The sequence below is a fragment of the Hylaeus anthracinus genome, unplaced genomic scaffold (assembly GCF_026225885.1).
Source record: "Hylaeus anthracinus isolate JK02 unplaced genomic scaffold, UHH_iyHylAnth1.0_haploid 11997, whole genome shotgun sequence".
Lineage (NCBI taxonomy): Eukaryota > Metazoa > Arthropoda > Insecta > Hymenoptera > Colletidae > Hylaeus > Hylaeus anthracinus.
In genome coordinates, this window is record NW_026534344.1 from 4,287,958 (window position 1) to 4,313,470 (window position 25,513).

At 43.6% G+C, this 25,513-nt stretch overlaps 1 protein-coding gene and 1 long non-coding RNA gene across 2 annotated transcripts; one reads left to right on the forward strand and one right to left on the reverse strand.

The window, feature by feature from the left end:
* Positions 1-845: 845 nt before the first annotated feature.
* LOC128889330 (uncharacterized) lies at positions 846-24,399 on the reverse strand. Its single transcript, XM_054146873.1, has 8 exons — positions 24,195-24,399; positions 22,732-23,975; positions 20,846-20,989; positions 15,511-15,688; positions 5,612-5,823; positions 3,640-3,731; positions 2,643-2,835; positions 846-2,059 (listed from the first exon to the last, which is right to left on the reverse strand). Exons 2-8 carry the CDS (start codon positions 23,636-23,638, stop codon positions 1,779-1,781), a joined length of 2,007 nt encoding a protein of 668 aa, XP_054002848.1. The 5' UTR covers positions 23,639-23,975; positions 24,195-24,399; the 3' UTR covers positions 846-1,778.
* On the forward strand, positions 10,553-12,349 carry LOC128889348 (uncharacterized). Its single transcript, XR_008460425.1, has 2 exons — positions 10,553-10,791; positions 11,442-12,349. It is a non-coding gene; the product is annotated as an uncharacterized LOC128889348 (long non-coding RNA).
* Positions 24,400-25,513: the final 1,114 nt, after the last annotated feature.

The following is a 25,513-nucleotide window of genomic DNA, read 5'->3' on the forward strand; positions in this document are numbered from 1 at the left end:
GATTCTTAGACTTGATAAACTCGCGGCACAGTCTGGAGCGATGCTCTTCAAACTGTGGCATGGCACACTCATTTAACCGCTAAAGTACGCTGTATTTATACATAACATCGTGTCGTTTCGCGTCGCGCGAAGCGAATGGGACGTCCAGCGTCGTATTTGGACGTAACCAGCGTCCAATTAATTGTAAACGAAAGAGTGACGTTGCATCAGCTGCACGATTTTTAAAACGAAAGGTCGTAGAAGAATAATACTCGAGGAAAGTACCTTAAAATACCTCAAAGTACCTTTTGCCCATGGTTTTTCGTTTAAATAATTTAAGGAAGAGAGATACATGCGACGACGTGCGCGCGCGTCGCAACGAGAGAGACGAGGAGCACGTGTTACCCATTAGATCCTAATAAATAATCGAATAGGGTAGGAACGAGTCGCCAAAATTTACCAACGTTGTCGCTCGACGGATCCTTCGACCATTTGTCTTCGATTCTAATTTTGATGGCTGACGCACGTCGAACTTGCTGCGGCGCATATTGGTCCGCAATCAATTCCTAGGTGGAATTACGCTTTTATTTCCGGCCGACAATCGTGGCCATGAAAAATTGTCCGTGGAAAAGAGGGATCTCGACCAATCGAAACACTCATCAACCACGAAATTCTGCCAACGAATTTGGAATTCGTCGGAAACGCGTTTAACCCTTGTGCACTCCTCCGAAACAATATTTGGAGCGCAAAAGGACATCGATACTTCGATGGAGCATTCCCTTGTACGAAGCAGTCAATTTGGCACGAAGACCTTTATCGCGTTCGCGACTATCATTAGGTCGGAAAACCGTCCGCCACAGATCGCGCTATATTTGTCGATATTAATCCTGTTTGATATAACCCACGTTTCCATCGAACGTGGTATTTGTATCCTACGAATAAAATGTATTAAACGAGACAACTGAATATTCCGAACAATATGTCACACGTATGAGCCCAGCTCTATACTTCATGTTTTATTCGTTTATACGGAAATCGTATATGTAGGAATGCAACGATGTGACACGAATATTGGCGCGTCGCGTGTGAAGTAAATTATCGACATCTTTTTTTTTTTTTTTTTTTATCTATCAGATATGTTCCATCTTTTCGATAATAATTATATTTAACTTATTTTATATATGAACTCAGAAGATACGAGTCAGTATACGAAAGTTGCCTTTTCGATAGTCGTTTGTAAAAGTAAAGTAAAATTACGAAGGGATGCTCCTTGCTTCGAATTTGGTAGCACACACGCGTTCGAGGTGGTCCCTCGCTCGCAATCGCATTTCCACCTGTTTTCTACGATTGTGAACGATGTTTACTTACCACTGACGGGCAAACGGAAGATAAAGCAAATATTCGAGGGACGGAGCATGATTGGAAGGGCGAAAGTTTCCTTGTTTGCGCGTCCATCGAGTTTCCGGGACAGTGTTAGGCCTGAATTCGTTACACGGTAAAAGATTAGAATTAGACGTCACGATCCAGAATTCGAGGACCATTTCACCCACACACCGAACAGTGTTTTGACAAGATCAGAGGTGGAAGATCTCGTTAAGAAATCTCGGACTATCGATACACCCATTAAGCACCGATACTCAGCAGACAAAAATCGTGCGATCTTTGTGAATAATAAACTGGTACTTAACGGGTCAATCCCGACAGAAGGATTATTCGACAGCTTCGATTTATCAATATTTACAACGATTCGAGATTTATTCAACTCAGAGGAAATCGATTATCACCGTTGCACGATGTCCTTAGAGCACATGCAGATTCTCGCAGCTCTTGCTCTTGCTGTCGTTCATACAAATCTTGTTCAGTATTTCCCTGGCAAGGTTCAAACTGACAGCTGTCTTGCTACCATGAAGTTTCGATAGAATCTTTCCCTTGCTGCCCTGACGTTTCAGCTTCTTGTCGCGCATCTCGCGAAGCCGAATCTGCTTCAGGACACCCACCAGAAGTTCGTCCACGTTGTGCTGCATACCGCTGGACGTTTCGATGAACTTGCATTCCCTCGACGTCGCCAGCAGCTTTCCCTCTGCGAAAGAACACGGAATTCGATCACGGAATTCGCAACTGGGCCCGGAACTTCTCATCGAAATTCCAGCCATTTCGTTCGGCCTCGATACGCTCGCAATATCGCGTCTGTCTTTCAACCTTCGGCTTTGATATTCGTGAATTTTTGCGTAGCTCGGCTAACATCGAGCTTATTAAAACCTTGGCGTCCATAACGTGTGGAGAATTTTTATTCGTAGAGAGAGACGAATCGATCGAATCGGTTTAGCGTTCGTATTCAAGACCCAGTATTTCGAGTCGCAGATGAAAAACTATTTGGAAATCCTTCACCTGATTATTTATTTCTACGTTCGACCAATCGACGGATACATTCTCCTCGATCCTGCTAAACGAATATTTATCAAACCACCTTGCGTATACGGTCGACCAATAACAATTAGTAATTCTGATATCTTAGATATACGGATAGCGTAATGTTCCAAGAGATAAGGCCGAGCTTCTGTGTACTTTGAAACTTTGAAGATTTGTTCTCCCATCGCAACGTTGAAGATGCTAACCGTTATTGGTCCACCTTGCGTAATTACGGACTGCCTCAAGAATCTTACTGTTGGACGAGATTGTGCGACTTCTCGCGAGGTCGGACTTATTGCCAACGACGATAACGGTTCGTTCTTGGGTGTAGTGCTCCCTCCACAAGTAATGCAATATCTCCCCGGCTACCTCGAAGCTCGTCGGAGACACGATAGAGTAGACGACGATGCAGGCGTGGGGCTCGTACGTCGACAAAGAGTTCTCCACCTGCGCGACATTGATAAAGCTACTTACATACTTTCTCGTATCGGATACCTTCATACATTTTCCACTGTAACGTTGAACCGTTTTATATTACGTTGATAATCCCAAACAAATGGAAACAAATGAAAAACGATTCTTATCTTAATACAGACTTCTCGAATCGTTGCGATTTCTCTAAGCAAAAAATTTCCAATTTAATTTTGTTGACGTTGCTCGAGTAAAACCTTTCGGCCAACTTCAACGAATTCGAGCTGTCTTTCGCGAAGCAATTACCGCGTCGTTGAACAGTATCGCCGGGAATGAAAACCAAGGAGCTTTGCATCTAATAGCTTGGAACAGCAACTCTAGTTTACCCCCTTTCGAACCGACGATAATTGCACGGAGAACAATTATAAATATCAAACGAGAAGTTAAACGTCGAACTTGCACTGTGCTAGCGTAATACTCGTTCCTCTTAACGACTGATACTTCAGTATACTAAATACATCGAAGAACGCTTGCCGCACGAAATTCCCTGCTACGATAAACGAAAACGTTTAGAGAAAAAGTAAAGGAAACGCGTCTATGTCTTATTCGAAGTTCGATATCGTCCAAACGAACCGCTTCTTGATATCTATTCGATTCTATGCGACATTTATGTTTCCATTTATTTCGTGACCTCTTGTCTTTCCATTGGAGCAATTCAACCCACGAGAACGTTTAATTGCGAGGGAGAACGCGTTCGCACAATTTCAGGTGGACGCGCGTTGTCCCGCGACGCGGGTGCGTAGGTGAGCATCCCGAATTGGAAACGATAACGCCACTTACGCTCATCTCCACGTGAGGATGGTCGATGAACACCATTTCCGACTCCTCTCCGTCAAGTAGAATCGACACTGTCTTCTCTCCAAACTCGTCGTCTGTAACAATAACGCGGTCCATTGTTAAGGGTTGCGACCACCCTGACCTTTAAAAAAACAAGCCACGCTTCGAGAATGTTTAACGTAAGAACTATACTACGTGGGCAGATTAAATCTGAATAAAGCGCGCGTATTGTAAAGCTAACATATGTCACGATAGCCCACACCCTCGAGCAAGTAATATCTTTGTAAAAGCTTGAAGCAATAACGGCATTAAAGAGACGTCTCCTCAAAACACAAACGGTCCCGATGAATGGCGGGGGAATAAACCCGAGCGTAATCGCTTCAGCGCGGCACGGAATGTATAATAATTGTCCTGTAATAAGCGCGTCTGTGCGGACCAGCGGATACACCTGCAGCTGGTAGTCTCGTTAACGATCCGCATTGACAGAGCTACACGAAATTCTCATTACTGCTCAGCCAGCTGATCGCGTTTATTTCAACAACAACCGAGGGTGGTCTGCTGGGAAAATTATGAACGCGGCCTTCCTCGACAGACCAATGCCGTTACGTCGCCTTACATTGAATCTCTTTAACCTATTCTGTTCTGAAATAATTACGTCGATGACAGAGAATCATTTGAAACAACTGCGACAATATCTCGGGAGCAGATCGAAGCAATAAAGACACTCGATTTAACGGCGGAATTCAAATTCTATGGTAACAAAAGGTGAATCGGAACGGGATGTTATAAGAGCCCGATGGTTAGAACCGGAGAACGAAAGAAATTAATTAAAGGTAGCCTGACCGTTACAGATAGCGCTGAAAGGTGGCCAAGTAATGGAAACACTCATTAAATCAGAGCCTTTGCAGTGATCTCATGCATGCATTTATAATTAATATTGCTCGCGTAACCACGGAATTCCTTCCAGCCGAAGCGCGTCGGTGAGAAGTCCGCCAGGATCACTTCGCGGTTTCAAAGTGGAAGCGAAACTTGCAGCGGCCGTTGGAAACGCGAGGGAATAATTTCAGTTTCCGCTGGAAGTAATAATGTTTTCCTTTTTAACCATTTTTTTTTTTTACTTTTCTTTCACGAGTTTGTCCACCACGGTGCCAGATGTGAAAAATCTATTTGTCACTGGGGAGATTTAACCCTAGACAGGTAACCTTGTCAAAAAGTTTCATTAAAGCTAACCTGGGTCTCCGAGAACCGACAGCAAAGAGATCGATAGAATCCGGTAAAATTGAAGTTAGCGAACAATGCTACGGTACACGGTTGCTACCATTTCGGAGCCACGATACGTTCCATCAAGAACTTATTCTCCGTTCGCCGATGATCTTCTTTTCAACTCTTGCTGAAAAATTAGCCTTCCAGTGCTGCGACCAAGGAAAAGAATTTCCACGCGAGCAACGAACAGCACGACTCAGACGAAACTCAGCGAAACAACCCTTTTCGCTTCGATAATGGAATTTAGTTAAAGATCCAATTTCTTCGACAAAGTCCCTACCGATTACACGTGGAAAACGTGATTCGAAGCAGACTGCATCGAGAAAGGTGGATAACGATGCAGCTAGAGCAAGTAGTTGGCTCGACTCCAAACAAACCTTGAAATCCGACGAAAATCTTTGGCGCGTATAATTTGAGTACTGTGTATTCGAGTTTCGATAATTCCAGAACCGTAATGCGACTCATAGGATCGAAACAAAAGAAACGATGAAAGGGGGCATGGGTGAAAAGAGAGCGAATTCAGTCGTTATGTAAACGATGGATATTTCTGCACGCTAACGTTTTGAAAAGACTTACCGCGGTATTAAATAGAGCCTGCAAGGGACACTGAAACATTGTACTGATTACTGGATAAATAAAAGATGTCAGCGAGGGATACAGATTGTATCAAACGAATGCAGGTAATAGAAAGACGTTAACGATTGAAACATACCCAAACTGGCGTCGTACGTGTTCATGTACTCGCTGGTCATGAACTGCGAGACCAGCGCGGTTTTCCCGACACCGGAATCACCGAGCAAAACAACTCGATACTTTGGGATCTCTTCCTCGATCTCGTCGCTTTCTGTGCTGTCCGCGGCAACCCCTTGTCCGCTGCAACACGAACCCTCGAACGGCGATCTTTCCCCCGACACATTGCTGTTTCTGCAAACAAAGAGGACAAAGGGGGTAACACTTTGATTAATATAGTGCACGTTTTCAAGAAATAATTTTTGAGAAAGTGTGTAAAAACGATGTCACGTCGACCTCGATAAATACGTATCAACGTTGCTTTCGTCCTGCTTCGTGAACAGGAAAAAGTCATCACCATCGACGTCGAGTGAAATACGGGCTGCGAAATCGCAACCCCCTTTTCGAGCCACTACAAAGTTTCTAACAATAAGACGCGAACCGATTATACCCGTTCCATGGCGTTCGAGCAGGTGAAAGCTAAGAGGGTGTAAGCTAATGAGCCGAGAACGTTTGAATCGAATCTCTCGAATCATCGAGTCACCATCTGTAGTGCCCATGAAATCAATTTCTCTGACGATTGAATCTCTCGAATCGGTGGGAAACTACACGAAACGTTGCGTAAACACGAGAAACTTCCCGAAAGGAAAGTTCCCGACGTCGCGATTACCGTAAAACCAGATACAATACGGGTGTGTTTGGTCATTACCAACAATTCCCGATTCGAGAATGCGTCTTCGACCCCGATCAACAGGAGTCGCAAACGGCCGCAAGCCTTATCGATCGACGGACTAAACGAATTTACGTGCACGATGTCGGATACAAAGCGAACACGTGGAAAGGAGGCGGGAGACGCGGGATTAGCCTGGGGTCGGGTGGAAAATCAACGCAAAGCCAGTGGGTGGTTCTGCGCGATCAAACGCGACGCTGAGCATGAAACGGGAAAGCCTTTTTCCACCCCTCTGCTTCGACGAAGGCGCTTTACGACGTCTGGCGTGCGTAAGCTCGACTTGTGCCGAGAAATTCCAAGTTCCAATTCGCGCAAAACGCAACATTGATTGCAACTGTAACATCAAACAACGTGGATTACAAAATAATCCTTATGAAAGTAATCTTAATATATAAAAACGTAGTTTTCATAATAAAGTACGATAAAAACGAACTCCTACCGGAATCGAACCAAGTCCAGAGCAAAGATTCATTTTGCAACCTGACACTCTACCGACTGTGCCACTGGTCAATCGAAAGTTGAATATTTTTACAAATTTATTTCTCGAAAACGAAAGAGAATCGCTTGTTACTCCTCGGTTCCACGTTCGAGCAATATTTGAGATGCTAATGACTGGACGGCAATCGCGTGACTCCTAGATGCAACACGTGGCGGGTAAATATATTTAAATACGTCAGCAAATGGTAAACGCAAACGATACCATTTTGAGATCGTACATGAATGATCGATTGTCATCAGTTACGATCATCTTCTCGCGTTTATCGTCGCGTTGCGTTAGGACAGCGTGTTGCTTCCCGGCCAAGAACAATGCCCGTGCATTCCTCAGGCTTGGCACGTGTGTAAACCAACCACGAAGATGGCGCTGAAGATGTGGAGTTATATATAAACGGAGGATCCCGGTAAGAAAACGAAAAAACGGTGCAAATATTTACACCATCTATTTCAAGATAGGACCCAACCCATCGAGCAGAGCAATAATTCCCGTAACAACCCGATTTCTTTTAACAGAACAACTATCTTCTGCGTGTATCTACTTTATTTATATACTTATTTTGCGAAGAAGCTGTGACATGTATTCTAAATTCCAATAGTCTGACGCCAGCTGATGAGAAATTACGAATGCTTCTGTGACTCATTGCAAAGGCTGCACCATGTACAATAATAATAGTTCTTGTACAGTGGATTTCCTTTTGGCTCGAAATACTTTCCATAATCGTTGGCAAATATTAAAGTTTAATATGTTTTCATCGGTGTATAAACCTGGCGCAACAGCCAGCATCTCTAAACGATCAATCTTAACAGATAGTAGAAACAGTTTTCAATCCAGTTATCTCCTGCAGTTCAATTATTCTCCCGAATTGTTTAATAGTCGAAACTTCTTTCCAAAGAATCTCATTAACCCTCACCGAGCACTCCGTCGTCCAGGAGAACGTAAATTTATAGTCATTTCTACGTGTAAAAGGTTGCCGAAGAAGGAGAGCAGAGACGACGAAAACCTTTCACGAGACCCTGGAAACCGGCCACCCTGCGTGAAACTTATTCTCCTGAACGCGTTCCCTGCGGGATCCCTCTCGTAGGCCTAACTAACGCGGGCCACAAAGATGCTGTGACTATTTTCGGGAACTGTCTAATATTATAGAACTTGGAGAGAACCACAGCACGCGAAGACGACGGGGAAAAAATATGTTGAGAACGTGTCGTTGAAACCACGACGTTGACGTTGACGATGACAGGACGTCGACGAAATTATTGCTGGTAAACCTACTTAATAGAAGCGAATCCTAAGAATTAGATAATAAAAGAGAATAATTAAGAAATATTCATGTCGAGGTTTGCTTGTATAATTTTTGCTCGGATAACATTGCAAGGATGTATCGTTAAAAAAATATAGACACGTACATGCGAGAACTGGTACGTCCGAGTGTTAACAAGTTTCAATGCTTCGTAAATTTATTCTGGTTCCGAATAAAAGGAAAAGCTTCGGACCTCGGAACACCCTCGAATCGTTTCACGCCCGAATAGAATTTCAGTCGTGGATGTTCGGTAAATTCAATTTTGCACTTAAATTTATACAGTGAAAATCACCTTGGGCCAGCCTGTTACGGTGTGTAAAAATAGCGCAGCCTTAGTCATCATTTTGTTACAACAAATACATATAAATAAAGAGTTCTATTCTCGCGACGACGGATCTGCCTGGCAATGCTCTTAGCGCGCCAACGTCACGATGGAGCAATAATTAAGATTCCCGTCAAAATATCCGTAGAATTAATTGGGTCAGATTCGACATTGGCTGACAATTACCTCAAATAGGTTTATTTATCGCTCCGAACGCGACGGAACTTTGGACGATGCCCACGAAAATTCGATTCCACGGTCTAACTGATCCGTGATTCAGCGATTATGTGTTAGTCACGGACTAGGAAAAGTCTGTTACAATCACTCGTGACTCATGTTCCAGGCCCAGGAAATCGTGACTTCAAGTAGAAGAGACATAAATAAATCGTACCCGAACGAAACCTTCCTTCCGAACGACGATTTATTTTCTTCTTGGCTTAACGTTTCGATGATCGAATCGCGCTTCCAAATGTTAACTCGCGTGCAAATTAGTACGAACTAGAAAAAAAACCATCGGATAAAATATCTTGAGTCGTTTCACTTTGGCACGTCTCCTTTACTGAAATGAATCACGTCGAACCGATCGTAAGAAAACGTGTAAAGGAAATTCGCGAAGCTGGCAAAAATTCAACGAGCTTTTCCGCTGTAAACAGGGCTCGTGTGCCATAGCGCGGAATAATGCCAGAGCGTAAATCCTTCGCTCGACGATCGAGAATAATTTGCGAACGAAGGTGAACGCGAACTACTCGTAGTTCCTACGGTTATTTTTCACGTCGTGGAACACCGAGAAACGGAAATCGCGTGAAAACAGTTTCTATGTTACGGCTGGACAACATCCTATCCGATTACGAATCACCTCGAGACAACCAAACACCAGTTTCCGAGCGAACAATTACGGAAACCGAGTCCGCAGACTGTCTGGACCGCTTTAATTCGTACGAAACTCGAGTCGAGCTCTTCCACAACGTCCTCGATAATTAAACTCGGCGTTCCCGCATCTCGCGTGTTTCTCGAACGAGTAAAGTTTTACGACAATGCTCGGGAAGTACGTAGTCGTGCATTTTTTATCATGCGAATCTCGTCAAAGCTCGTAAAATCGTCCGCGAGATGCTGTTTCAGGAAGTTCCAAAGTACCGCACTTTTTCAGCATATCGGTGCAAGCAACGCGAAATAGAAATCTGTAATCGAAAGTCTCGTTAAAGTTATATCGCCAGGGAAACGAATAGAATAGAGTTCGCTTGATCAACGCAGCACGGTGGCTCGCCTTTCTCGGTTCATTTAATCGAACCTAACAAACGTCGATCCTAATTCCTTGGAAGATGAGTTCTTTCTCTCGAGTTACCCTCTCGAGACTTCCTCTCATTGAACTCGGGTTACTTGCTCCGGCTGTAGATCATCCTCTCGTTCTACACCGCGACGCAAGAGCCCTCGGTACATCTCAGAGAAAAATAACATACCTGTAAACGCATTACGGATCGCTATTTTCCTAGTAAAAGTATACCGCGTCCCGTAATTGTGAAACCTACGAAACTCGAATAACGATGTTCGTTGGTGATCATTATCATTATCCGAAAGGACAGCTTCATCTGTATGGTGCTCGATGGGTAACCAGACCAGGCAAATGTTTCTGTTGTGTCCGATCACGCGATCGCTCTTCAACGTCAAATACGTTTGGCAGTTTGAGTGAGTGATTACGCGGAGTGTTTTATGCGAATGACTACTGGGATGAATTTCGGACGAAAAATAACGAAAAACCCACGTCCGTAACGTTTACGTATATTATACGAGTTCAAAAGCTCGAGAGCACAATTGATATTGATGTTTAAAAAACAATATAGACAAGATTTTTTATCACGAGGGATAACTGCTGATACATTACCCTCAAATGTTGGCACTTTGCCGCTCGTACTTCCACTATACGATTACTCATAGTCGTTGACGATTCGCGGAGACGAAAGAATCATCGATTGTTGAGATCTCGCGATGCATCCCTGTCGGAAGAACATTGACTCAGCCGTCGAGATGCATACGTCGCGAGCCATTCGAAATTCCACGAATACTCCTCTTCGCGTCGTAAAAGCCGCTAAACACGTCGAACTTTTCTCTCCCCTTGATCCCCTGGCCAGTAAACCGTCTGTCACGTGACCGCGAACTTTCCCTCTCCCACGTCTGGATACCGGTTTAGAATAACCCGAAGCTCCGACGTTCGCACCATTCGCAAGTTCGATCCCGAGTTGTTCGCGCTCGATTCCTCATCCCTTGGAAACACCACCGAGCACCGACGCGGAACATTTCTTCCACGATGGAAGTCGCCAAAGGTGCGTGTGACAAATTCAATCCGACCCGCGATCAAATCCTTCATCTTCTATCTCCGAACTTTGCCGAGCCAGGTGTAACGGATCCGCAGATGCGAAATTTTGTTTCAATTTCCGCGATAATCACAGTTTTCGAAAAAGGCTCGTGGAAATCTGTCAGCTTGACTGAACGACTACCTTTTCAATCAGTTTTCGAGTTGGAGGCAGTTCGTTTCGGATAGAAAGTAGAAGTAAACATAGTTTTCAATTTATCTGCCTTCTCTGGATTCAAAGGAGGAATATTCTATCCAGGGAATAGTATTACCGTATCTGAACGTTGCTCTGGCACGGTAGAAATACAAAACGAGATTGTTTGATTCGAATTTTAATAGTGCACGCGCGCAACCCATCGCGCATTCCAACTCGATTATCTGAAAAATGAAAGCCCGCGTTGGAAAATTTCATTCTACAATTTCGATGCGTTTCAAAAAAGAACGACCTTCTGTCAAATCGAATCGCGCCACGAACGAAAGCAATTGTACTAGTAATTTAAAAATGCAAAATTTAATTATAACCAACCGAGAAAATGTATCGATCCCAACTGACAAACGCGTTCTATGCGCTGGTATAGGCTGGTCGAATTACTAATAGCTCGTGTGTTGTTTGTGCTCTAGTAAACGAATCCGCCGACAGTCTGATCGCACAGTCGTTGAACGTCTCGTCGGAGTCAACGTCCGTTTCGACGATGAAGTCCGTGCAAAGTGTCCAGTCCAAGTCGGTGATCGAGTCGTCCTCGTCGATAAAATCCGTGACCTCGTCGTCGACCAGGTCCCAGCAGTCGATGGAGTTCGAGGAGACGATCGAGTACAGCGACTAGAAGAGAAGCAACAACAGAAACCCTTTCTCGACGCCGTGCCACGCAGGGGAGGCTAGAACGCGGTATTTCTAACTCGACTCCAGCAACGGACGATCCACCGCCACCGTTTATTTTACGCGCTCCGTTCGAACATGCGGGCTTCGAGAGGAACGGCTGCAACAGTTTGGAAGGTTGTTCAACCTCTGATTCCAGATACGTCGAGCCACGGATCCTTTGTTCGCATTCAGCGTTTTCGTACGAAAGGAGCCGGGAAGAACGAACGCGAGGCAAAACGTTTACCATAGGACGATGTATACCAGACTCCCTCGGTTTTACCTCTCCACAGCCCCGACCAGATAAAATTTTTGAAAAGACTCATGGATCGAAGACGTACGCAGAGTCGAGTCGAACGACCGATCGACGGGTCAAGGCGTCCAGTAATCGGGGTGCGATACAGAAATAACCAGCGGCATTCTGTGCTGCGTGACAATGAGAAAAAGAAGAAGAAGAAAACGAGGGAACGTTTTGGAAGCCTTCGGCCACGAGCTGGCTCTCCTCCAATCGGCGTGGTTCACCGCCAATTACCTTCTCTTCCTAGGATTCACACCTCAATCGACTCTTCGATCCTCCTTTGAACGCGTAAACCTCTACATCACTGTCACGTATTCGATCCCAGACTTCGTTGCGGGTATTCGATAATCTTTGTATAATAAAGTTTCTAAGATACTTTGGCGCTTTTATTCGTTTCCATGCCAGCCTTCGTCCCTGCTTCCTCGGTTGCGGAATACATAAGCGCGGATACGGTAGATGGTGCACTTTCGTATAATGGAGCTCGTCGAATTTCAACGAGGCACGTGTCAGAATCGTAGACAGGATAACGAACAGAATATCGATAAATTCTAGGGTCTATCGAAGAATATGCCTTAATATATCTGTTGATCTTTTTCATCACTCACCTTTAGCATTTAAACGGTCAGTCGTTGCAATTTTGCAGATGCCCGATCAAGTTTGAACACGTTACATTATAAGATACCGTAACTGTCTCCATTTTCCTTTTGTTTTTCTTGTTGTCGTTGTTATTAAATTGTACGTGATATCAAGGGCAGATTGCCCGTAAATAAAGTATAAAGTACAAGTAAAGTATAAATATCTACAAAGTTTTAGGTAAAAAAAAAAAAAATCATCCTTCTGGTCGGTAGGATGAAATAAATTGGACGATAAACTCAATTCCTCCTGCCACTTGAAGTTACCACGAGAGAGTAAATTCGTTACCGCGAGTGACTAAATTCATTGCCACGAACGACGAGTTGACGATCTTTTCGCTAAAGTTGTCGTCGATCCATTCTCGCGACTAAGGGAAGGTGCCTGAGGGTAAGATGATACGCGGTGAGAGATATAAAAGGGAAAGCGACAGGGTTAAGGTAGGAGAAAATTCACTGTGTCTCCACCCCAAAATTAAGCGGGGCCCGCGGACTCGCGGGACACGCGGAAGATGTTGAAAATTTTACAGGCCACCCATGCTACGACGAGGGTTCTCGTTTACGACCTCCGGCTTCGCGAAAGCCAGACCCCCAAGGCCGCAGGGGAATTTCAATACCTTTGGTAAACAGGGTAAATATGCAAAGAGCACCGAAAACTTTCCAGGGAAACGAACGTACGTCGAGCTGAAAGACGAGTACCGGAAAGAAAAGGGATTCGTCAAGATAAATGCTGAACATACCGCCGAGGGTGAGACTCTGGATCGGTGCTTTCCAAAGTAGCGGACGAAAGAAAATCTTTGGGACAGAAAAATGTACATAATTTAAGGGGTTCTTCTAGTCCAGAACCTTAAAAATACCGATTTCTTCTTACATCTTACACCTTCAGGTTTCGAAAATATATTCCCAAAGTATTTAGGGATTTAAGATACACATTTTGCAGCAAAAGAATCACAAATTCCCGTTTTTCATCTTCCTACATAATCGTAGTGTACGATGCGTCGTAAAAAAAAAATCAAACAATCTTCCATCTGAGCCGCTTTTTTTCATACTGTTTAGAATAACCGAGATATTCTAGGCGAGCCAAGTTATAACTCAGCACCTAACACCATACAACGAATATTTTCCCTAAGCATTCATCCATAATAGGGTGGTTTGTCGACTGCGTCGAGCCACCGTTCCGTCTTATGAGATTTCAAAAACGTAACAGCAGAAGGAGTTCTCGGGGCGCAAGGGATTCAATTTTAAAACGTATTTCGTTTTTCCCATGAATTTCTCACTGCTTCGCAAACGAAGCTTGTATAATTTCATTAATCACGCAAAACACGAGGAAATTTGCACGATTCACTGTTCCGCTTTTCAACGCGATCGAATTATCGACCTCTCATCGCAACAAACTCGATCCTCTATCGTTCCATCGAAACGCAATTTCGATACAAACAACCGCTCGCGATCGTCGATTTCACCCCCTTTATCAGAGTATCGCGAGCGGATTAAATTTTTGGGGAGGGGAGGCCCGATTCTCATAAACCTCTATCGCGAGAATTATTTCACGGTGGGTTAGGTACAAACATCGTTCCTATGGGTAGAAACGATTTTTCTTTGTCACGGAAGGGAAGACTTATGGGCTATCGTAAGCGAAAGGTAGAGGGATCCGAACGGTGCGATCCTACGAGGTATCACGATTCGAGCAACTCCATTGGAAACATCACGCACCCTTGTACAGAAATAGGCAGAAATTAGTTGAAGGAATTGATAGCCAATTAAAATTCTGTGTAACGTATAATCGTATAGTTGATGGTCCTTTAATTTGATATACATTTATATTTGATATTTAGCAACAGCTGGACGATACCATTTCGATTATGCGAATTTATACAGTTTCTGGTGAGGATAGCGGCTTTGAATGACCAACAAAATTCATTTCCACTGTAGTCGAGTGTTCGATGAGCGCGCTCCATTAATTCTATTCCGACTAGATCCCCTAATGCCACGACGGTACAAAGGGCGAGAGGAATTGACGCTGAAGTAGAACGAGGCTTCAAGCGTGATTAGGTTACCGCGTCGCTGCGTAATTGAAATTGCACTGGTCAAATTTTGGATGACATACTTCCGTTTAACGTACATTGTATTTGACATTTCATCGGTCACGAAGAAAGATATCGATGTCACGATTCACGGAAAATCGATCAAACGAATTGTATTGGAAAGACTTTTCTGAATATTTGGGGGTATAACGGGTACAATACGAACGATTTGTCTATCTCGGACTGTAGATAATGATATAAGGCAAATAAAGCGGTCTTTAACCGGCTGAATGACACTCGACACGAAAACCGAATGTAACATGTCGAAAACTAATTAATTACGGCATAGTAACCTCGTGACACGGAAATTGGAATTAAATGCCGGCTGCGATAAGTCAGAGAGAACGTGACGTGATCGATGAACGACATGTCGCCCATTTTGCTTGTCATTGTTCCCGTTCTAGGTCGGATTCGACGCGATTCAATGGAAACGAAAAGAAGCCGGAATGCTAATGCTGAAAGTAGGAGAGCATAATCAGGCCAGTGTGTACGAAGAACGCGCTCCATTATCGGCTTCGATGTTTCCAAATCGTGGCCCATGGTATTGTTTATACGTAAATTTTATAGGGAAAACGTAACGGATCCTCCGCGAAAGATCGCTGTAAAACTGCCGAACGAAACGATTTTTTACTTATGTATGTCGAAATATAAAATAAGAATGAAAGTTTTACGGAGTAGAGACGTTTAACGAAGTGAAAAGCGAACAGTTAGCAACCGATACTCGCTGTAGAAGAACGAATTATCCCGTGAGAATGATACGCAACGTAATCGAAGGAAAGTAGGAGAACATATATTAGCGCCTATTTTATTCGTGATTGATTACCTGCTACTGTTGACGGAAGTGTTGCTCCTGCTGTGTCTCGAAATAATCGAATCGCCACGATTAACGACGCCTTTATGGGTGATGCTGAACGCCCGAAGTCGATAGAGATCGTCACCGGCTCTCGGGTTGTATGCTTTTTCTGGTAAACTGTGTACGCGTGGTCTGATGTGATCTGGCACTGCAACGTATCAACGATGGACAGTTAATTAAAGCTATGTTATTACCTCGAACGAGGCAACGTACACAATAGATATTGGCTGGACGTTTTGCTAATCAGATATTCCTCTTCGTTAACCGATAACGGAATCGATACTGTCGTTCGTTTCCGACACCTGTGAAACTCTATTGCACGTTAAAATAGGTCCTATTTCGCAGGATTATAACGCAGCACTTTAAAACTTTAGAATTAAGTTGAACAACTCGTATTCACCGTTAAATCGAGAACTCGCCGATCCAAAGACCTCGAGTTTGCATGTTAAACTTCTCATTAAATGTTCCGTCAACTTTCTTTCAACAGACCGTTCTCTCCAATCGCGAAAAAAAGAAGTCTTCAATTTTCGTTTAAACAGCTCGCGATTATTTTTCGCTTAAACTTTTTCAAGACCCCAATCGTGAAATGATTTCCGCGATCAGACGGTCGTAGAGAGCGATGGCAAAGCTTTGGCTTCAAGCACTTCGCAATTTCCCGCTGGAAAATTCGCCCGACTTTTCGAAAAGTCATATTTTGTCGCGTGTCGATGGCCAATTTTCATCCGCGTTTCTTTCAGGATGTGAAAAGCAAGGAAAAATCAATCGCTGGCCTTCCATTCACTCGTTCACGTCGTTCGTATTACAAAAGCTTGAAAACTTACTTTTATAGTGTTTAGTTTTTATATGGTACTCGTAAAGATTGTTATTTCTAAAAAGTAGCTGCGTGGAATGCCGGAAACTTATTAATTCTTCCCAGATATTTGGCAGACGATGCTGAACTTTGTCATCACAAATTCATTATATCATTTCATCGAAAATCGAATGTTACTGTACGTATTGTAAATGACTTAGTAACCATGTAGTATCAAATTAATTTAAATACAAACAATTAGCAGTTAGTTATGTCATTAAACCATAAACAACAGTCAGCCTTTACAATGAACTTAATTCTTTATAATTCGTAATGTTATTAATTTAGTATATCTCGAGTGTTAAAATAACATACCATACGATGCGGTGCATGTACCATTAGACGCGCTATTCATGAGAAGAACGCGCGACCGTCGAAATAACGAAAATTTCGTTGACGAAGCTCTCGAGTCAAAGGCAGGAAATTTAATTGATTCCACTCTGGAAAATTCCCGTAGAATTTTGTTCGATGGAACATATTTCTCTTCGGTATCGCGCAGGAATCGGACGCGTGTAATGTTTACGTTTATTTCGGGACTACTTCCAACTTCCATTAAAGTTTACTCCCAATTTTATCGATGAAACGATATTTTTGTACAGTACTTGTGCCCTGAAAATGTGTACTTCCCAGGATATATCTATTTACGAATGGAATTGACAGTATTGCGAATACGTTCACTATTCAACCGAAATGTGCAAAGAAGACCAGATCAGACCTGACATTTAGCCTGCACGTCGCGTAATATTCAAAGGGCAGCCTCTGTGACGTAGTGTAAGACAAATAGGGCTCTTTGCAGCGTTTACAGATCAGTCAAAGGTGGGCCAAGTATTCGTATTCTTATAATTCGGAATGTCCATCGTTCTCGGAAAGTGGATAATTACAAAGTAAACGTAAGTACTTATCCTTGGTACAACTATTTCCTTATCGCGTTCGGTCTAATTATAGATTACAGAAGAATCAATCTGAATTTACCGCTATTTAAGAATTGCACAAGCCACCGAGATCGTTACCGATTTTTTACTTAAACGGAATACTTTTCTTCCCCCGTGGACATTATATCTCCTCGTGCGCAATAATTCATCTTTTAATTAATTTCAACGAGCAATGCACCGGATTTAAATCGATTGTTCTATTATAAGGTAAATTAACGCCGGAAGGGCAACGAGATGACGTTTCTAATAGCCATCCACGCGCCACCAAATTGATTATTATCAATTCGTTGGTAGTTTAGAAGATGAAAATGTTCGTAATTATATTGGTAAGGACGCACAATTCAACGCCTTGTTTTTCTCAGCAATATAATAACAAACCTCCTCTTGTTTTACGCGAGCTGCACCACGTATTCAATTTCAACAAAACCCCTGACATCGTCCGCTACATATGATCGATTCCGCGTGGAATGACCCATGCGAGAGCAAAGTTCTCGATGAAAATTGTACCACGGTTCGACATTTAATGCAGTTACAACCGACGAGGCACTCAAGAAGTTCGTCGCCCGCCCAAGCTATTTAATTGCAGCAACGACACTGGCCGGAACTTCACTCCGTCGAAGTTACCGATTAGTTTTCGTCGGTTACGCGGGAAATTTCAATGCCACGAATGTTGGTTTAAGTAAGCGACTCACGTTTCAATTAATTAACCAGCAATTAATTTCGATCGTGCATGTCGATGCGACGCTGGGATCAGAGCTTGAGGCGGTTCGCGCGTGGCACGGGTAACTCAATTCGCCCAAGATTGGACGAGCAAATGTATCAGAATTTCGACATTGACCCAGAAATCCAATTGACCATTTTTCTCGTTAAAGGTGCCAAAATCGATTCGTCCATCTTCCCCTTTCGAATTCGAGACAGTACACGTCTCTGCATTCACTTGCAAAAATAACGATTCGAATAAATCTTATATCTACCAGACAAACATCTATCAATCTTTTATTCGTTTATTTTTTACTTTTCCAAGGCTTTCTCACTCGCGTTATCAAAATTCCAATACTTACGGTAGCGTCACGGTTCGCGGTCGCGATAATTTTCGTTGTAAACTTATTGATTTTCTATTTTTAGCCAACAGTCGCGATTGTTAGTCAGAATTTCTCATCTGTAAAAGGGGAAACTAATCATTATCAGAGAGAGAATTTATTTACTCTGGGCAAAATGAGTCGCGTATAACATTCTTAATTTCGCGTGGAATGGAATAGAAAGAATGGAATAGAAAGAAGAAGAACGGGTAAATCCTGAGTTAGGATTCCCATCCCTTCGCTCCGTCGATCGTTTCCGTGGTACTAGAAGGCCCAGCAAGGCCTCTGTTTACGGAAAGTATTTACCCAACGGACGTAGCCCGCGTAATTAATTTCCGGTGTGTAGATACGACCGCCTAGGATACTCGAAGGGTAATCCGTCAACGTAATACACTCGATTAGGTACTCTTGAGCTGCCTGGAAACCTTCTGGAAATTATCCTCACAATTTCGTGCGTGATATTGCTCCCTCCGCTAACTCGAACAGGAGGAGGAGACGAACGAGGGGTTCGTCTTTGACGAGCGTTTGAAGATCTGAAGTACCGATGGAAAATCGTGTCCTATTGGATCTGGGAAACGCTGGGTTATCTGGTCTCGCGACGTCCCGTCAACTCTCTGGACGAAAATATAAAAATCGATAACGTTCTAAATATCCGTAATATTTCTTGCGATTACCGTAATTAGAGTTTGCTGATTTGTATCGATTCCATCGTAAACCGAGCTATGTTGATTTTTGTTGAAACGACCGCCATAGAAATGGATGTTATTCTATTGCATACAATTCGTGGAAGTGAGTGAGACCGTACTTGAGAATATTCTCAATTTTTCATGGATACTCCCTGCTAGTGTGACACCGTAGAGAAAGTTTGGAGACATCAATCATTTCTGGAGATGTTAACACGCGTATATACGGTATTTACGACTTAGTAAATGGACGTTTCATCTGTTTCCGTAACAGTAAAGCGTCGGAATTATTCGGTGTCGTTGTCACGAAACTTCTCGTGACCCGATTTCTCGTTTGAACATGTCTGCTGGTCTTCCCGAGCGAACGTATTTTGTCTTGAACTTTAGAATAATAGAAACGGTGAAAATAGAACGCGTAGGTACAATACCGCACGCGTATCATATGATTATTCATTGCACAGATTTTTGTCGCAACGAACAACGCACTCGCAAAAACGTCGTTCTACATTTCCGTTGTATCTCGTTCTTCCTCGTAAAAGTGGCAAAACGTAGCTACAGCATACATTGACAATCGTTGCTTTCTACAATTACGGTCATATAAAACCTCGCTAAATTCCCTTCATTCTGTTTCTTTGCGACTTTGTCATCCGCCGAACTGTGACACTATAATTACAGTGACAAAGTCAAATATTGACGCGGTTCGCGCGCCACCGGCGCTACTCCATAATCGATCGACCACCCAGGAAAATCTACACGGCTACCTAGAGATAATTACTTAAGAAACAATTCACGCGATTCCCAATTTCCGCGACACAACCACTGAAAACAACGAATTATATCGAATACGTGTACACATTCATTTCGTTAGCGAAGACCTCGCTCCGCATTCGAATTGTGCATTCAAAGTTGAAACCAGGCCAAGCCGCACCGCGCCACCACCGTTTCCGATACCATTCGATACAAATAGCAGCGCAGTTACTGCGAAACTGTCGTTCGATTGTCACGACGCGACGGTGTTGTAAAAATTGCCGCGGGGGTGGCTTGGAAAAGGATCATGAAAACGCGTTGCGACCAAAAGATTGCCGCGTTACGTATACCGGCGTTAAAAAAATCTCGTGCGCGCTACCACCGATGCGTTGAAGTCATCGTCCAATGGGAAGTCAAACCGCCGTTGCACCTTTGTAACACTGTGCGAGAGATTTTCGCAGTCGAGTCTTAGTAATCACTAGACTGCGAATCTTTGTGCATTTATAGGAAATTTGAATGTGCGAGACCCTACAGAATACAAAAAATATGCAAGAATATAAACAAAATTGAAAGTAAAGTTCACGTTATAATATTTACAGAATAAAATGAATTCCTATTTAGCTTCAACTTTTGTAGGCACGTTCGCGAAGATTTTATTTCGCATAAAGACCCGCACTCTGGGTAATCGTAGTTCCGCGGAGTAATTGTTTTCGTGATTCCAATATTCTTAATGCTCGACAAACAAGAAGGAACAGCAAGTATCAAGCCTTTCTCCCTGCTTCGATCATCGCTGTAAGCTACAGTTAAGGAATTGCTCGTTCCGCCAAACGAAATTGGACAAATTGTCGAGGAGCATTACGGGCAAATGGTGCCATCCCCGTACTAATAAAACAGTAACAGCGCGTTTCATAGATGTTCACGTCATTCTGCCCAAATCGTGTTACGTTCAACGACCGTCCAAACCGAAGAAAAATAACCCTCCAGGGATGACTAACGAGAGAAAAATGTCCTTACCTGGTAGCTCAAGGAAGTTTGATGTTCTCCGCTGTCTGCCGCGGGGATGCGCGCTGAAATTCAACGGACCCACGTCCTCGTTGCTGACGTTCGACAAATTGGAGCATTGACTGTCACGGGAGCCACGTCTGGACGCCAGGTAGGCTGCAACGTACACAGAAACGTGGACGCGTGTGAGGATATTTCATCAAACACGAGATGGGAATTCATAATGCGAACCAGTTCAAAGGGATCGCCGCAGATAAACCGCCGTGACACAATGTGGTAAAAGCCAATAATTTCTAGCTGAGCGTCGCTGGTAAATGCCTGTGAAACACGTCAAACGACAATTCCTACTAGAAACGATCATTGCGACCAATTTTCTCGCGCTCGATCGCATTCGCGCGCACGAGGAACCTGTACCGGCTATCTCAGTATTTCTCGATCTGTGCCTAAACACGTGTTCCACTCGATAAAGCGCAACTTTTAGCGGATCTCCTAGCGTAGAATTTAACTCATGAATCGAAACTGCTTTTTTTTTATAACTGTACTTACGTGTTAGCCATTTTCATATGACATGCTTTCATCATCTGCGAGCGGACTCTAATTTGAGAAACGCTGAGCTAACTAAACGCGGCTGGAACTCGCGAACGGATTAAAGATCGAAGAGGATTACGGGATTACGTTCTCGAAATACAGCCTATGGCTTTCAGTCCTCCAGGATGGAGGAAGAAGGACGCTGTGAGGAATGAAAAGAATCGAATGAAACGCGACTCAAGGGGGTAGAAAAGGAGTAGAGATGGGACTGGTTCCGTTTTATTCTCCGACCTTTAAATGAGAATCCCATCAGGCCGGAGCTTAGGAGCAACCTGGGAAAAATGATTACACCCGAGCGATTCGATTTTGCGATCCTTTCTTTGTCTACGCGTTACCGATCTCGTAGACGGAACCTCGAATTCTATTGCATCGATTCATTTGTGAAAAATATTTTATTTGCAACTAACAAGTTTAAATTATTTAAAGAAAAAAAAAAAAGTTCTTAAATTGAAAAGTAATAATTTCAGTTCGAGCGAAGCATATAAAAGATCAAAATTCCTGTAGCCGCGAAACCGTAACCGATGAAACGATTATTTGAGCCATGTACGTGTCCTTATTCGTATTCCGCGGTTTCGTTCGACAATTCCCGCTGATTGCGAGACTCGACGCTCAACAGTGAAACGTGACGACGGCTCTCGCGCTCTAAAAACACGTCTCGTTATCGCATTTTGCGGATGCAAAAGAGATTTTTCAACCAGAATTACTTCCACCTGACGCAACAGCATCCTGCCGATTTTATGCGAAGCTTTCCTTCTCGGACAAGTGTTATGTTTATTATAATCGATTCGAACATCTCATTAGTCACGTAACGTCATACTGGAATTTAAGCCGATCTATCCGTGCTCGTTAATCGCCACGTGAGACCATTGTCTCGTGTACGATTTAATGTTCCAGTAATTAAACGTGTTACGTAATGTGTACGTAAATAATTCACGATTTTTACCAGTCACGAGGCCAACAGAGATCAATAAAAAATATTCTCGATACGGTGAATTCGGTAATACGTGGCAATGGGAAGTAATACTTTAACAACATTTGTTTACTCGTCGGCACGTGTTACTCCACTTCAATGGAACAATTACCGTCGTATGAAGATTCCTATAACTCAGAAATAAGGTCAAAGAGAACACGTGTCTAAACTTTTTAACAAAGTCTATCTCTAAACTGATCCCTCTACACGGTGACCTACTCAGCCCACGTCAGATGGGTCGCGACAAAATGTTCCCACAATGGTCATCTTAACGAGGACGACACACGGCGATGTCCACCAACAAAAATACAAGTAAACTGTAATCTAAAAGAACGCTCACCAAGACCGCCCTTCATCGAGCCTCTTCTCCTAGGACTGGACAGCAGAGTCACTTCCGTATCCGCATCCTCGATCTCCGTTAAATCGCTGGTTGATCTCCTCGCGACATTCCTCTCGTTTCTCCCGTAACCGAGATCGTCGTCTTTCTTCTGATTCTTCCCAACCTCGTCCAGGCAGCCCTGGCTTCGATTAAAGTGGCTGGTCCTCTTGGAATTCTTCTTATCGCTCGGACTGTCGCTCTTCTCCTTGAGCAACCCTTCCGCCGATGAGCCCATCGATCCACAGTTCTTATAACTAACATTGTTCTGCGGCTGGTGGTCGAGGCTCATCTCGGAGTGCTTCTGGGTAGACACCCCGTGAGACAACGGAGTGACGATCGTCGGAGACATGGGGCTCTTCGATCCGCTCAACCCGAAGCAGGAGTTCCTTCGATGATCAAAAGGCTTTGGACTCTTGGATCCAAAGCTCGACGAACTGGGTGATCTCTTCGGTGGCATAGGTGGCCCGGAGATTGGACTCTTCGGTGGATAGCTCATAGTCTTCCCCAGGCTCTTCCTTGCCTCGCAGAATTGAAATATCGGGGACTTTCTGCCTGGAGAGTGCAACAGGTCCCGATTCGGGCTCTTGGGACTTCTGCATCCTTGACGGACATAGTGGCTCGGGCTTCTAAGCGGGCAGTCGGGCTGATTGGCACAGGCAAACTTCTCGAAGTCAAAGTTCGCGTTGGGCGTCTCTGGATAGCACTCTGGCGGAAACTCAAAGACCAGCGGCGTACAAGGCGATTTGGTCACAGAGAGCTGCGTGGGGCTTCTCTGGCCACCGATTGGAATCGTTGGCAATTGCGGCAACTGACGGGGACTACGCGGAGATTTTAGATGTATCGATTGTCCGGGACTACTAGTCGCCATCTCGTAAACGTAACTTCCCTCGCTGACTTGACCGTTTCCTCTTCCTTTGATCGTGTCCTAGATCGTCCCTATTTCAATCTACCGAGGGAAGGGACCAACTTCTCCTCGGTTCATTGTACTCCCGCAGCGACGATGAAACGTAGGATTTTTCGTTCTCCTCGATCACCTTCAGTTCTCTCTGAGACACGGGTGAATCTTTCGCTGCAGATTGGATTCTCATCTCAGCTTGGTTTTCTTGCCTCTCTCGCGTGTTCAGCGTCGACGCTTTTCGGTGATGATTTCTCGTAACCGTGCAAGGGGTTTCGTTGATCTTCTTTGAAAGAGATCTTCTTTAAAGCTGAAAATTATTATTATTATTTTATAAAATACACGTAAAATCACGTAAACTAGTGTTTAATAGCACCACTATTTCCCTTACACCGCGAACACCACTCAAAATCACGCTACATAGCTCCTTACAGTACTCTAAATCGCAACAGGTATTCGATAAATATTTAAAATTACCTGTCGAAACGAAGTCATTGTCCATGAAAACCGTAAACTATTTTCAACTCACCAAACGCCTCGATTTTGCTGGCGAAGAATTAACCTGTTGATCGCGACCGTGCGAAAATCACCATCGCATTGTTTCGTCTTCGTCAGCAGTTACGAGTGTTTCTTGCTTGAGAAGGATAATCTCGTCGGAAGCTGTTGGCTCGCATTTAGTCTGATAACACGATAAAAGGAGCATCGATGGAAATTCAGTGACGCAGCGGGGGTATTTACATCATGAACATAGCACAGAAACCGTAGGTACCTCCTCGACAGAGGCTGGCGCGTTACTGAGGGGTTGGAGCCTACAGGCCACCGTCGATTCACCCCCGCCTCGATGTTCACCCTGCTCAACCTCCCACCTCACCACCGGCCCCGGGGCTTTCTTTCTCTCAGCACGTGTCTCTTTATCATTTCGATCCATTACGCTTCCACAAAAACTTCTGACGCTGACTGAGCCTCGAGGGCTTCTACCTGTGGCTGGACCTTTTTCACCCTCGAGAAAAAAAAAACCCGAATTACGGAATATATATAGCGAGAACATTTAGGCTTGACAATTTTGGGACTTTAATGTGCTCTTGTTGTGTTATCCGTATTCCGAAGTAGGATAATGTAACAAACTATCTGTATCGGTTGCTGAAACATACATAGTTCCTACAAAAGTTAAAGAAACCATTCGGATTTGCTCATAAGTATAATTGTTGAAACATTGCGAGATGAATTCAGCAATTCTAAGATTCAAACTTATACTTTTCCTGTAAAAACTGAGTGAAATACTGACAGTAACATTCGTATTATAATAATTGCCGGGTAAAATAAATTCGTACTTTGGTTCAGTATTTGTAGATTCGTTTTTAAAGAAAAGATATCAAAGGATATACTAAAAAACGTGTCAGAAGATATTCAAATTACGGCCTTTTTCGCGGGTATTTTAACTAATGAGCGAAGCCACCTAGTAGTAGATAGGCCGAACTATTTTTCGGAGTTTGGTCAGCGCCTCTATCGGGAAAACGCTCAAGTTTGTCCTCGATAGTTCCTTTTTTTACTGCTAGATGGCGCAATTTGCACTGTTTTTACCGACATAGTCGGTGCATTACCATCATGTCGGTTAAAAAAAAAAACAGTATAAATGGCGCCATCTAACATTGAAAATAGGAACTAATCGAGGACAAACTTGAGCGTTTTCTCGATAGAGGCGCTGACCAAACTTGGAAAAATTAGTTCGGGATAGTGACCACCAGATGGCGATTAAATCGAATAAACAATATTTGAATTCTTTTTTGTTTAATTTATATTATGTAACAAATTAGTCTAAAATAATACGTACACGTGTTGATACACAAA

Bases quoted from the DNA above. Each gene is read 5' to 3' on its own strand.
- LOC128889330 (XM_054146873.1), bottom strand. From the start codon at position 23,638: ATGGCGACTAGTAGTCCCGGACAATCGATACATCTAAAATCTCCGCGT. The intron at 20,990-22,731 runs GTGAGCGTTCTT...TGTACGTTGCAG, and splicing joins CTCGATGAAGGGCGGTCTTG to CCTACCTGGCGTCCAGACGT. The intron at 3,732-5,611 runs GTATGTTTCAAT...TTATTGTTACAG, and splicing joins CACGTACGACGCCAGTTTGG to ACGACGAGTTTGGAGAGAAG.